We start from the raw sequence: 14,810 nt of genomic DNA on the forward strand, positions 1-14,810 counted from the left end.
TCGATACATTCTGGGTTTTAAATTATGTTGGCTTTGGGTTATGCAGGAGATTTAACTTTCAATTAAATATTTAAGCAGTGCAATAGTGCTGGACTCATCTTCTAGACTGGCCTTTGACTCAGGGATTGGATGTGCTGACTTTATAGGAGATCATTCAGTTCAGACAATTTAATTGGGTTTTAGCACTGTTCAAAGATGTTATATTAGGTCTAGAAGGGTGGTTGGTTCTGCCAAATGAGCTCTGTCCCCAAAAATGTTAACTAATTTATTAAATTCAAAAATTTAAAGGCCAGTCCCTTATATGAAAGTCAAAAATTATTTTTTTTGGCCTGTAGTAGTAATTAAAAACAGGGGATTTTTTTCTGTAATATTCTATTCTTTATTGGATTTTTGCATCTTTGCATGTTGAAGAATATATGTTTTGGGTTTGTACCTTCACCAGAGTGTTTTTTGAGAGGATCCCTTCATTCATTGATGTTGTGCTCATGTCAGATTTAGTTTACTGAATTCTTTTTTATCAGGCTGGTATCCTTTTAATTGTGTTGGTCTATGGCTGAGTGCTTTATACATCCTTCAGTGCTGGACCTTTTCTGGTAATTCACTGCCTGAAAATATTTCAAATATTTCACCTCTTTCAACTACCCAGAACTTATGGCTGAGTCAGAGTATGAGAAGAAGACAGAACCATTGGCATTTCCAAAATCAATTATTTAGAGATTTTGTGGATGATGTTACATCCCAAATGAGACCCAAAGAAGCCTTGAGCATGTGAGATTTGCCTCTCTCTAAATTTGTCTCCATTTGCTACTTTTCAGATTTTATGCAAATGTCACTGTGGCAGTAGCTTTTTAAAGGGAAATATCCACTGAAAATTCCCTCAGATTAATGGGTTAAAAACTCTCCACTGTGCAAAATACTTGCACAAAACATGAACTCAAATGATGTAAATTGTTGGGTGGCCAAAAGCACTCAGCTTTAGATCTGGTGATTTGAGCATCAAATACATCTGAAGTAAGTTAGGACTCTCTTTCCTGCATCTGTGCAAGCTTTTAATGGGGGGAAGAAGATTTTTGGGTCAAACAGTTGAATTTCACTGTTTCTGTCCTGGTGAAAGGCTCAGCAATTGTCTCTAAAATGTTCTGATTGCACCTGTTGGTTTTATTTGACCTCCTGTCAGTAATTTGTAAAACTGCCCCACTCAGCCCCTCTGTTCCATGGGAAACCCCCACCTGTGGCTGATCTGGGTGCTAATTCCCTTTTGCTGTCAGTTCTGACTTTGGCAGCAGATTGGAGGGGCCCTGAGCTGTGCCTAACCCAGCCCTAACTCTGAGCCCAGCTTGCACTGATGTTCCCCCTGTCCCAGCAGGCAGAGCCCTCCTGGCAGCTCCCAGCTCTGGGGCTGAGCCCTGGGCACTGCTGCTCCCCTGGCAGCTCCTGCAGGCCCCCAGCAAAGGGTTAACAAGGATTCTGTTCACTTTCTGCAGAAATCTTAACAGCATGATGTACAGTGTACTTGTTGGGAATTGAGTTCTCATCTAATTTCTGTGCATTTTTCCCCTTTCCATGAAGACCTTACCTGTTTGGAGCAGGATGTTTTTCCATAAAAGCTCCTTGGTGAGTTCCCAGTTCAAACCCAGCATGCCTATATTCCATTTGCTGTCCTTGCTGAAAATAACTTTGTGCCTGGACTTTTTAATTTTGGATTAATTTTTTTGTTTATTTGTTTACCTGCATGGCTGATCCATAGGTTTCCACCCACATAATTTCACTTTTAAGGCTATGGATGTGTGTTCACCATCAAGCATTGCAAGGAATTGAATTCACTTTTTTTTTTACTTTTTTTTTTTTTTTTTTTACCTTTGAGAGTGCATTTAATTTTTAAGTAGCAGGGAAGTTGAAAAAAATAAATTATTTCTAAGTGGGCAGAAATGATTGCAATGTCTTTCCAAACAAGCCTCTCTCTTTTTTTTCTATATTGCTTCCTTTATTATTGTAGCACTAAGTTGCTTACAGACAGAAAACATCGATGATGACCTCTGAAAAATAAGCCAGATTAGCAGTGAGTAGGCAGTAAAGTACTGCAGTGAGAGGTGAAGCAGTAAAATGGGCACTGAAAAAAAAAAAAAGAAAAAAGAAAAGCTGATTACTCTGAAAAAAAAAATCACAGAATGGTCTGAGGTGAAAGGGACCTTCAAGATCATCATGTTCCAACCTGGGAAGCAGTTCTGTTAAAATTGGGATATTTGAAATAAAAGGGGCTTTCATTTTAATGTGAAAAAATGCAGCATGTTATAAGAATACAGACAAGAGAAAAAGCAAATTTTGACAAGTGTTTTGATGTTGGAGTTTGGTTCAGTATTTGGGCAGTGCTGCATCACCTCAGTCATCCCTTTTTAACAGGACTGGGCTTAGATGTGGAATTTTGGATAATAAGAATGGAAGAAATAGGAACACCTTAGAAAATTTAAAACTTCAGCAAGGATTTTTCTGGGGCTTGGGTTTTTGAGGTTTTTCTGTGGGTTTGGGATTTTCTTTCTGTTTTTAATTTAGTTAAAGATATCTATTATGGCCACCAGTATCTGTTAGAATATTTGTACATGGCTCTTGGTTTTCTCTAGAAGTTGGCACCACATCTATCACCCTTAATGACTGTATTAAAATATTCTCTTCAGGAAAAAAAACTTGTTAAGAGCTTTGTAGGACACAGAATTCCCAGAGAAAGGCTGGGAGAGGGAAAGGGGAGGAAAGGAAAGAAGGAAGGAAGGGAAGGAAAGAAACTTTCCCTTATTTGTGGGGAATTTCTAATTCCTGAAGTACCTCCTAAGAACCATTCCTAAATGCAGTTTCTGGTGCACCAAAGAGTTTTGCCTGAAGGATTTTAGAAGTGCCAGGGCTCTGAAGAGGAGTTTTGGCATTGGTTTCTGAGCAGAGGCTGTGTGGGTCACCCCTGCACCAAGCAGGAGACTTCTTCAACCAGAAATGGTTTTAGATTGAAGTAAGATTAAAAGGCTGAGATTAAAGAGGGGAATATATGAAATAGGCTCCAAAATTGTTGCCTGTCTTTCACAAGACTCTTTTTGTGGTTTGTTTAATGCCAGTGCTAGCTCAAAAATATTCCTTATTCGTCTGCAAAGAAATTAGGATAAAAAACACACTTTGGGTGGGGGAAGAAATCATGTTGTTTCCATTAAGGTCTTAATGAGACCTAAAATTCTGTAAACAAAATGGATGTTGATTTGACAGCTAAGTGCCTGGTGAATAAAGGATCCTACCACTGCTTTTCGTGCTTTTTCTTGCTTTATTCATGATCTGACAACTGGAAACATCTTTGGTTTTGTGTTTTAGGCACAATGATAAATGAATTAAAATTTCTGGACTTTGAGACAGATTTTTATATTTTTTTTGTAATTTTACATGTAATTGCAAATTTCATTAAGTATTTTTCTCCTGATACTTTTGTTGCTGCTTATGTAGTCAAGATAAAACTTACTCCATCAGCAGTCATAGATGTTTCCATTTCAGAGGGTTTAGTGTGGAATAAGTGCTTTTGTTTTTATGAATCTCATATATCTGGAGCTATTTGTTTGGAATATAAAATCAAAGTAATTTTCAGTCTTTGCAGACTGGTACTATTTGGCTGTAAATATTTGAATATATAATGCAGCTCTTTCATATCATATATATGCAACTTATTTGTTGTTTTAAAGTCATGTCACTTGTTTGACAATGGATTTAAAGATACATTTAAGAGCCAGAAGAATTTTGTGAGACATAAAGCTCCATCTTGAAACATGCAGCCTCTGGTTTTCAAAATATTTTAGAAGTATTAATTCTTACTAGTAAAATAATAATAATGAAAATGTAAACTAGTTAAAATATTGCAACTATTTATTTATTTAGTATTTTTACAAAGAGCTTTACCACGATGCATTTCCAGAGATTATGGCAGAGTTTGATGTGTTACAAAGTCAACAAGTTGGAGCTCTGAATAGTTTCAGTAGGTCTTAATCTGCTCTTACTGTGCTGGCAACATGAAAGAACTTGCATGCAGAGCTCAGTCTCTTCATTGCTTTTTAAGCACTGACAAAGTGATGTCTTCATTTTCTTCTTTAGTTTCCTCCCATCTCCTTTTGTGCCATGTCAGTATCTACATCTCAGTGCTTCTGCATTTAAAATAGAAATAATCCTCCAAAATTATGTCAGAACATTTAATAGTAATACAGATTTCCCCAATATATTCTGTTCCTGATACAGATTTCTGTACAGATCTAATTGGGGTAAAACTACTGCAGTGTCTCACTGAATTCCAGGTGTGGTTACACAGTGGAATAGATCTAGAGAGGAAAAAGTAAATTGCCTTTTCATCCTCCTGATGTCTTAATTACAATTCTGTTGTTCCCAACATTTGGGAGAAATGAAGAGTGAAATTATAATGGGGAATGCTTTGGTCCCATTTGCTTCTCTGTCTTGGTTGTAGCATTGACTCCCAAAAATCTGAATTTCTTCCTGCATCCCTTCTCAGGAGAACTGCAGTACAGTCTTCTGGAAGTTACTATATCATGAAGATTCTTTTAAAGTAACTGTTTTGTAAAAGTGAGGCCAAATGTGCCTAAATTTCAGCTCTTGGAATAATTTATGAAGTGCTGACAAGCCAAGAGCAAGGAAAGAGCAGGAGTTCATAGCAGAAACAAGTCATTCACCACCTACCTTCAACATTATTGTTTAGTTATCATTTATAAAGCTGAGAGGGTGTTTGCATCTGCAGAATAATGAGGATTTATAGTTTCCAAGTTGTTAAAATATCACAGTGACATGTGCAGATATTTTTCTAATGGCATTACTGTTACTGAAAATAACTGAGCTTTGGAGGTTTGCTGAAGGGATGAAATTGGAGTTGGAATGTATTGATGAAAACCCAGGAATCGAGTAAAATGATGGTCAAATGAAAGATTCCTCAGCTCCACGAGGCTTCAGAATAGACTTGTTGACATCTCAGCAGGATTCTCAGAAATCTGTCCAAACCAATAAGATGCACAAATCTTTTTTTGTTTGTTTGCTTGTCTTTGTTTGCTAGCAGGGCTGAGTTTAACCACATGAGTAATCGTGTTTTACAAGGTCTGCTCTTTCTGGCTACAAAACATCATCCTCGAAGGGAAAAGCTTCTGGCACTGAAACCAACACTTAAGTGCTTGCCTTGAAAGAAGTACATCCTAAAGACAAGATGTAAATAGAACTGAGCTCAGACCATTTCCTCTAAGGCTGTTTATAATTGTGTTTGCTTGAGCACAGGTCTGGGGACTCAGAGTGTGGAGAGCTCTGGAAAAATGTGTTGAGTCCCAGGTTCACTTCTGCTTCAAGGCTTGAAGGCAGTTCTGTCTCTCTCTCTTTAGTCAGTTTGTAGCTGAGAATAGCATTTGCTTCCAATTTTTTTTACATTTTAAATTATTTCATTAATCTTGTAAAATCATTTTAATAACCTCAGATTGTGTTCAGTAAAAATTGAGAATATTAAGAATATTAGGACAGTATAGAAAGATCCTTTTGTCAAGACAAAGTGAATATGGCAGAGTCATACCTGTGCTCCTGGCTTGCTTTGTGGTGATTGATGGGTGACACTGTCCTGAGCAATATTCTGTATTAAACCAAACCATTTATTAATTGAAGTAAGCAACAAAACTCTAATTCACTGATACATTTATCTTTTTATTTTTGAAGGAATATGAGTATGTGAAAGTGAGAGCTAAAATAATTCTCAATATACAATTTGGTTAAAAATACTCTTTCTGTAACAGATGATTATTTCAAAGTGAATGAAATATATTCTGATTTTTTTTCTCAGTAGCTAATAAAAACTTCTTAGTTAACACAATTTCAGTTGAAATATTCTGATATAGAAACATGATGTGCCACTGCAAGCAAGGGAATACATTTATAGTCAGGACCTTTTTGGAACACAGATTTCTGACCCAGTCATCTGTAGCTGTAGGTTTAACAGTTGGATATTAAGTGCTTTGTGGTGGTTCAATACCAGAGTTACTCACTATAAATTCCAACTGCTCTTTTGGGACATTCCTGCTTCTCCCACATGTACAAGAGCTCTAGTTCTGATCCAAGTCCTTGGAAGTTTATCTGAATCTTTGCATGGGCTCTGGTCTGTGTGCTGGAATTCCTTTGGACAGAACTTTTTTTTTAATTTCTAACTGATACATGTGACCACAGGCTTGTATGATCTGTTAGTATAAATTAAATATCATTATAACTATACAGTGTTTTAATTGATTTCTGCTGTTTAAAAATATTCTTCTGGTACTGAATTCCATTGTAACATTTGCACTCCTTTGTTCGCACATACACACTTCTCAGAACTGGAGATTGTTATGTAAAAACCAGGTTAATGGGATGGTCTGATCACAGGCTGAAATTGTGTGGAAGAAGAAATTAGTAGAAGAAAAATGGAAAGGAGGGATGGGTAGGAAGAGAAGGGAGCAGTGAAATAGAATAGAGAGAAAAATATAAAAATTCAATTGAAAGGACTAGAAGAAGGGGAACATGAAGAAAGAAGAATCCTGTGTGGGTTTGTCAAAGAGCTTTTCTCTCAGGGAAAGGGTGAAATCCTGATTTGATGAATTGAGGCATGGGCAGTGCTCTGCCCATAGTTCTGAGTTTCTGAGAGCAGAATGTCAGGTACCTGCAGGTCCTGTGAGGAGAAACACCTTGGGATGTCTCAGTGAACATCCTCAGCCCCTGGGTGTGCTGCAGGCACATTGTGGGCTCAGTCTGCTATTCCTGAATCCTGCCATGTTCTAACAATGGCTCATGAGTGTGTGCATCACTCCCTGTCCCCTCTGCATGTCCCTCCCTCCCTCCCACCCTTTGTCACTCATTTCTCCTGGTTATTCCTGACTTCCTTTGGAAAACACCTGGAATGGCTGAGCCAGAATCTGTATTTTCATTCCCAAAGGATTTAGGATTTCTTTGTATTTATTTCAGAAGTTGTTTCTATTTAATGCAAATGTTCAATATTGGGTCTTTTAAACAATTCAGTTCTCCATTATGAGCCAGTGCTGTTCTTCAAGTGAATGAGTTCAGTATTCCAGGGGAATCTGGGATGTGTTATTGGGAAAACCTGAGCATCTGTAAATCCTGCTCAGCCTTATGGGAACTGCAGATATTCCCCATTTCTAAAGTAATATCTTTAAAATGCTGTTAAGCAAGGGACATCTTATTTTTTTGAGAATTAACTTGTGTAATTTTATTTTGTTCTTTCTTTAAAGCAAATCCAAACCAGCTCCACAGATTTCACCCAGTAAGTCTGTGGGAGGGGAGTTTTGTGTCGCTGCAGTCTTTGGAGCTTCAAGGTCATGGTTTGCAAACAATTCTGGTCTCAAACGAGAAAAAGGTTGGTACCTCACAGAATTAGGACTTGCACTTAAATTCTTATTTCATGACAGGTTCTAAGCAATTTGTGGATTTTGTTCCTTAAACTCAGCGGCAATCGAGAATTTTAGGAACATACTTAGGGTGCTTTTGGTGAAATGTACAAGAAATTTTAATTAGTGAAATGAATAATTGATCTTTTATTATGATACAGTGACAGAAACCAAACTTTGATAGGTCAGTCCAAAGGTACTGTGTGAAGTGGCACTGAAAAAATTGTGAGATAAAGATGATACACCTTTGCTAAAGCAAATGTACAAGGTATGTTTGGAAATGTGTCATCACCTGAACACACCTTGGTGAGAAAATTCTCTTGTATGGGATACTCACACAACTGTGTGAAAATTGTGTGTTCTGTACAATCTTCTCTTTGTCTCTCCAGCCCTTTTGCTGCTTTTAATTCACATTTTTAGCTGCAAGCAAGAGACTTAAAAGAACACAGACTCTGCTATTTCTGCAAAAGCTTTATCTGTTCCTGCTGTGCTGTTGCAATAAGCTTTTCTCTCTTTTTGCCCCAGATCAGTCCAAGCAGTTTGTGGTGGAGTCCCTGTACATCATCAGCTGCTACGGGAGCCTGGTGGAGCACGTGCTGGAGCCGCGGCCGCTCAGCACCGCGCCCAAGATCAGCGACGACACCCCCCTGGAGATGGGCACCTGCCCCAGGGCCAGCTGGATTTTGGTTAGGTACCTCATTCCTCTGCCTTTCCCTCCTTTCAGCCACAAAATGCTTGTGGTGTTTCTTTTTGAATGAGCTGCATGGTGATTGTCACTCATGTAAAGATTCCCAAAGTTTTCTGTTGAAGGAGAGGAATTCAAGCCTTGCTTTCCATACAGTTCTGTCACTGTTCATGTGCCTCAGTGGGAACTGAGCTTTTAAATCCTTCTCTACACTTGGAGCTAGACATGGACATGTCTATGAATCAATAGAGATCCTTATTAATTGGTGATTTTAAATGATCAGGTTGTAATTTTATATAAGGACTAGAAACGATTATTTTGTTAGTGTTGAAGTACAGAATTCTGCTGTGAGACATGAGCAAGATCCCCAAGATGAAGCATTGTGAGTTTTCCTATGAGCAGCTGAAGGTACCATTTCTAAAGACAGTAGAAGAAATTATTCTTGACATGTGGAAGAAAGTAAAGAAAAATTGATGAGAAAGTGTTGTCAGTGCTTTTGACGTTTTAAAATATTTTTCTATCGATTTTTCTTGGCTCCTACATTCCTTAGTGCTGCTTATGGCTGGACTTGAGTGATCAATACTTGATTTACCAAGCTATTTAGGAGTGGCCCACCCTAATTAAAATTACAACACAGACTTTGGGACCATTATTGTTGAAATGAGTAGGTTGTAATGGAATTGAAAATTCTAATTGGATCAATAATCCATAACTTTACACAGCTTTATTTTCACAGTAAGTGCTCAATGACTTCACAGGATGGAAGCAGTGGCAGTTAACAGAACAAAAAAGTTGCCCAGTTTCTCCTGTGTGTTTATATAACGTCAGCATGACATACAATGGTCCTAAACATATTTACCAGCTTAATCTAAACCTCCTTCCTGGGTTTTTTTTATGCAATCCCTGCTGCAGTCAACAACCAAGTATTGTCTTTGCCTCACAATCTGCACGATTTGGCCCTGCTGCTCCACTGCCTGTGGTGGATTGCAGTGTTTGAACAAGCTAATTTAAATAATTACAAACATTTTGTGAGCTTGTATAGATAATTGCATGTGATGACAGAAACACTGATTTACATTCTCTGTATTAGCTTAAATATTAATAGTCTTGTGTTTTACCTCAGAACTCCTCAGTGGAATGAGCTCCAACCACCATTTAATGCAAACCATCCACTGCTCCTGGCTGCAGATGCTGTGCAGTACTACCAGTATCTTCTGGCTGGCTGTGAGTAGTTGACAACTTCTTGTCCTGTTTTAAGCAGAGGGTGATTTTCTGAGTTGTTTTTTCAGCCAATTTCAGTGTATGTTCAACCCCAGAGTAGGGTTCTGTGTAACTGTGTTGGTAAGGATGGAGCAGGGAAAGTAGTGTTGGGATTTTTGCCATCAATCAGAGTTGTGAGGCTGTGGGAGTGCTTGGCTGGCTTGAGAGACACCCACCAGATCCCATGAAATCTGCAGGGTTTCCTCACCTCATTTCTGCTCATGCTTTTTGCCATTTCCTCCTGTAAATTCCATACCCAGTGACAAATGAATGCATCTGCATTTCCCTGTCCCTGGGAACTCCTGGTTGCTGGGCTCCTTCCAGCCCCAGTCTCAGGCAGCTGCTTCCCTCAGGAGCCTGGCACTGCTGCCAGGGATGCTTGCCCACCTGCCTTGGCCTGTGTCTGGCCCAGCCATTCCCAGAGAGCCAATATTTCATGGCATGGCATACAGAAACATTCATACACCTAGAGCTCTCTATGTGTGGTGTATCTATATTACATAAATACACAAACCCACACATTTTCACAATGGTTTTGTAGAAAAATGAGTATTTCTCTTTTATCTGACAATATAAAAGAGAGAAGAGTACTGACAGTGAGGAGCAAGGCTCTGTTCTGTCTAGAATTAAAGTGATGCAGCAGTTGAAATCTCACAAGGGAGCAGCTCCTGGCATCTGTTGAGGTTCTCCTGGGGAAACCAGAGCTGTGCACAGTTGTCAGTGCAGGCAGCATTTCAGATGCCCCAATGGCCATGTGGGCCAGGGGCACTTTGGATGGGACTGGTGAAAGGGACACTGGTGCCAGATTGGATCTGCTGCTTCTACCTGTCCATCTGCTGCATCTGGGTGTTATGGGAACCTGCAAAGTTTGACTCTTCCTTCTTCTGTGCTGCACAGAAAATTGGGGTAAGATTCAAAAGGTACAAAAGAGTATGAAAAAGTATATAGTAGTGCACAGCACCATTAGATTTGCATTTTGGCTGGATTTTCTGGTAGATTCCTGCCTGGTTTCACTTGTATCCCACAGAGTGAAACCAGGGATGGATGGGGCTCATTTTGTGTATTTTATTAACATTTTATTAACAGTTTAAATACTGTTACACAGTACAGTATACAACATGTACAAATACACATTTCACATGGTTTGGTTCTGAAAATTTTTAAGGAAAGAAGAATGAATGGTGGCTAAATTCCAGCAAATTAATGAACTTAAAGGGGTTTTGCATATTTGACTGACTTATCCCTTGTTTCCTTTCTGTGACTTCTATACCTTTCACATGTTTTTTGCATGTTTGAATTCACACACTCACATTCATGGCACATGATGGAATTGCCATTGAAATAGGTAACTGTGCATCAAATCTGACATCTTCATTTCATGTTTGTTTCCTTTTTTCCTTATCTTTCCACTTTGAATTTTTCCATTGCACAGTAGATGCAATATCTGAAATATGGCCAATTAAAGAACTTGTGTTATTTGAACAGTAAGACTTCTAACTCAGGTTTTAATTCCCATAATAGGAATTCTTTAAGCTGGATATGAAATGGAAAGAATAATAAAATAATAACCACTAAAGACAGCAGAGTATCTAGAGGACAATGCAAATAACAGAGAAATTTGTGTCTGATTGTCTTTGAAGTTTTGTCTTCTGGATTTATTCAGGCTGAAGCTCCTGAGTGAAGTCCCTGACAAAGGAGTCCAAGCAGCTTTCCCACAAAAGCCACCTGTTAAAGAGCTGCTAAGCCCAGCTCAGCGGCTCTGCTTACCTGCAGCTCTGCCCCGGGCTGGCTTTAGCTGCGGCCCGGCTTTGCTGTGCTCCAGCTCCGTCGGGGGCTTTAATTGCCAGCAAATGGCTCAGCCGGGGCTGAGGGGGGCTGGTCCGTCTGTCTGCCACGTCAGTGCTGAGAGCAGCCGGCGCCGATTCAGGGTCACTCTTTGGAGCTGTCTCTCGGAGGTAGAATGCAGCAGTTTCTCTCCGTTTCTGTATAGCATTTCTGCCAATTGTTTGGCTCCATTAAGTGTGCAGGGGAAATAAAAGCCTGAATGACCAAGTCACAAGGGGGTATGGATAGACCCTTTCTTTGTCCACACTCAGAACATTGCATTAGGTCTCATTATCCATTTATAATAAGTGACCTTTGCCCCCTGGGTCATTGAAAAACCCTCAGTGTGCTTTTTAGCACAGAGTACCTCTGTCAGCAGCCGGGCAGAACAATGAGACGTCTGGCGGGCTGCTTGGAGGCTGCACGGCCAGGTTTTCATAAATAAGAGGTTTGATGCCAAAACACAGGGCCAAAATCTTCCTTAGTCTTTGAAAAAATACAAACCAGACCGGTGACTTCTTGTGCTAAACAGAGACTATTCAAAAAATCCTGCGTTAGGTTATCAACACATGGTTCAGCTTTTAATATTTTTAAAGAATCTGAAAGTTTTATTTGCAGCTAGAAAGGAAGGAACAAGGAACCATTGTTTGAAGAAATGTTTTGTACAACAAGTGTCCAAGACCTTTATCCCAAGGGTATTTGTAAGTGGATCAGCACAGCTGTTTCCTTGCTTTGAGGTCATCTGTGACATCTGCTGCAGAAACCTGCATCAGTGTGTGCAGCTCGTGTCTACCTGAGCAGTTAGCACAGCTCAGGCTGCTGCACAGGTGAGAAGGTGGGAAGTGAGGGATTTACAGCTTTCTAGAAGTTCATGGCTTGAAAGTGAACTTGCATGTTAAATTCCACAAGCTGCTGGCCTGCAGGAAGTGTCAGGATCCTGCCCCAAATCTGCAATGGGCCAGAGAGAATGTCACCAGCCCTGAGAGCTCCTTCTGGCAGAGCACACTGCAGGCTCACTTGTTCCCAAGAGTCCAGCCCACAACTCCCTGGATTAATGACCATCCTCAGGCTTTCAGTGCTGGGTTTCAGATATCGGATATTTCTCTACATTGCTCACATTTAATACATAATATTCTGTCTTATTTGTGTCTCTGATATTCCCTCTTTATTCACCTGTGTTCTGATCAACTTCCAAATCTACAAGGAAATGCAAGTCACATTTTATTCTTCCTAGATGTTTTTCCTGTACCATAAATAGCATCATGTTGTTTATAAAACTGTCCTAGCAGGCCTGGCAATGGGAGGAGACTTGTGCCAGGCACTGCACGTGTGCACAGGAGGGTCTTGGTGTCCACAGGAACTTGCAATGTTAAAGCTTTCTCTACAGAGTTGCCAAGTTTTTCATTAATTACTCTTTAAATCCTGCCTTCTTCCTGCTGTTTGGTACTTAGGAATTAAGGTGCTTTGGGTTGTATAAACTCTGAGGATGCTGTTAAGATGTGCTTTCCATGTCCATGACAGTCCTCTGCTTGTGTTCAGGTTTCTTTCAAATGAATTCTTTCCTCTCTTTTACCAGGCCCTGAAGTTTTGCATATTTGATTGACTTATCCCTTGATTCCTTTCTGTGACTTCTGTACCTTTCACATGTTTGAATTCACACAGTCACATTCATGGCACATAATGGAATTGCCATGGAAATAGGTAACTTTGCATCACCAGGAAGTCTGACATCCTCCTTTATATTAATTTCCTTTCTTCCTTATCTCACCATTCTGAATTCACTTTTCCATTGCACAGTAGATTCAATATCTGAAACATGGCCAATTAACACATTAATGAGTAAATCCCCTAAAATTGACCAAAAACTGCCCCAAAAAGTTATTGCATAGATTGAGATCTGATTTCTCTCCTCTGGCTCTGCAAAGGGCACCTTCACATTCCAGGCAAGAGTTTTGGCTCATCAGGACCAATTTCATGGGCACAGCCTACAGTTGTCAGAAGTGGACCAGTGACAAGAATTAATATATTAACTGGTGTGCAGTACTCTGACAAATTGCTTACTAAATACATCAAAATTGATTGGGCATTCTGTGTTTAAATTGACAAATGACTGCATTAGGGGAAGGAGGGAAATCCATTAATTACAGCTGCCCTCAACCATAGGAAATGTAATCGTATAAATATAGATTTTGTTAAAACAAAAGTCTGTACTTTACTCCTGTGTTGCTGGTAAGTGTACTTGCACCTCTTTGCTATTAAACCTGCAATAGGAGGTTTTGAAGACAGATCTTTGCAATTGGCTTTTAAATAATCAAAGAGCATTTCTGTTGTGTTAAAAGGAAAGATGCAGTATTTCTCCATCCCACTCTGACCACTTCTGGAAATTGTTTCTCTCTCAGAAAAATGGACCTGTAGCTGAGGCTTCTGTTGTCTCATTAATTGTTTATTCTAAATGCAATGTAATTTGTATTCCAAGATGTGAGCATTCAAACCAGCACTCTGTATTCTCCTTCTTTGTCCCTGTACTGCTCTCCAAGTCATACTTGCAGGGCTGTTACATTTTTCTGAGTAAGAATTTGAGTTAGGCCTGAAGATACAATCAGTTTTATAGGCTTCGTTAAGGGATTCTTGAAAAGATTAGGGGCTGTATTTATAGCTGCCTTTGACTTTTGGCTGTTACAACAGATTTTCATTTCTGGACCAACTGTTGCACATATCTTGTGTTTCACTGAAAATGGCTTTCATTACAAGTCCAATTTAGTAACTGTCCATTGTCTTCAAAGGGAGGGGGTGAGCCTTTCCCTGCTGTTTGTTTGGGTTAAATGATAACACCATTTATACAGATAATCTCTGTAGCTCTGACATCATGTTTTGCACTTCCTGCTCCCTCTAATGAAAGCTGTGCACCCTGGGCAAGACTTCTGTCTCCAAGCAGCATTGTGGTACTTTATGGCCCCTTTTATATTCCTTTTGTACATTCCATTGACAGAAATAAAAATTACATCCACAGAGCTGGTGGGTATTGTGGAAAGTCTGAGGGTAAGATGGAGAGTGTATTAAATAACTGAGAATATGTGCTGTGAACAGAGGCACTGTGAAAACCAAGCTGTGATGCCTGGAATGACAGCCAAGGAGTGGCACAGGAGGAATCTGGACATTCTGGTCCTCCAGCCCTCCTCTGTGCACAGCAGAGCATGGTGCTGGTCTGGTCATAGCTGAATGAACTGGGACTGATAATCCCATTTAGTGTGGGGCCTCTTCCTTTCTCCTTGCAATCTTTTGAGAGTGCATCTTTAGCAGTGGGTTTGGGATTGAGGAATGCAGGTGATGGTACATCCCTTTTTGTGTATGTAACTCTAGAGTGTTGTGTAGCGTTTTTGGGGAGGCCAGAGCTGCTCTTGCTCTGGGTATGTTCAGTGTCTGTCACAAGGAGCTGGGTTTCAAACAGTAAAACTGATCAAAAGCAGAGCCTGTGCAGTAACAACAATTACTGTGTCGTGTGGTTACGAGGTGTTCAAAGCCTTTCTGCTCTGGCTCTGTGGCAGGGCCATGCTCAGGCAGGAGCTTGGGGCACTTTCAGCTGCTCCATTCCAGCATCTCTGCTGGGCTTT

General features: G+C 39.8%; 1 protein-coding gene across 8 annotated transcripts in view; it reads left to right on the forward strand.

Annotated features, from left to right (window-relative positions):
• Positions 1-14,810, forward strand: part of BCAS3 (BCAS3 microtubule associated cell migration factor) — a 292,590-nt gene that overhangs the window by 98,799 nt on the left and 178,981 nt on the right. For all 8 annotated transcript variants that reach the window (XR_008841832.1, XM_056506355.1, XM_056506359.1 and 5 more), the window contains exons 17-19: positions 7,275-7,399; positions 7,956-8,121; positions 9,239-9,339. Coding sequence is in view for 7 of the 8 variants with exons in the window: in XM_056506355.1 (XP_056362330.1) it covers positions 7,275-7,399; positions 7,956-8,121; positions 9,239-9,339 (392 nt within the window). In the remaining variant the exon portion in view is untranslated. The remainder of the gene's footprint in view (positions 1-7,274; positions 7,400-7,955; positions 8,122-9,238; positions 9,340-14,810) is intronic.

The sequence above is a fragment of the Oenanthe melanoleuca genome, chromosome 19 (genome assembly GCF_029582105.1).
Source record: "Oenanthe melanoleuca isolate GR-GAL-2019-014 chromosome 19, OMel1.0, whole genome shotgun sequence".
Lineage (NCBI taxonomy): Eukaryota > Metazoa > Chordata > Aves > Passeriformes > Muscicapidae > Oenanthe > Oenanthe melanoleuca.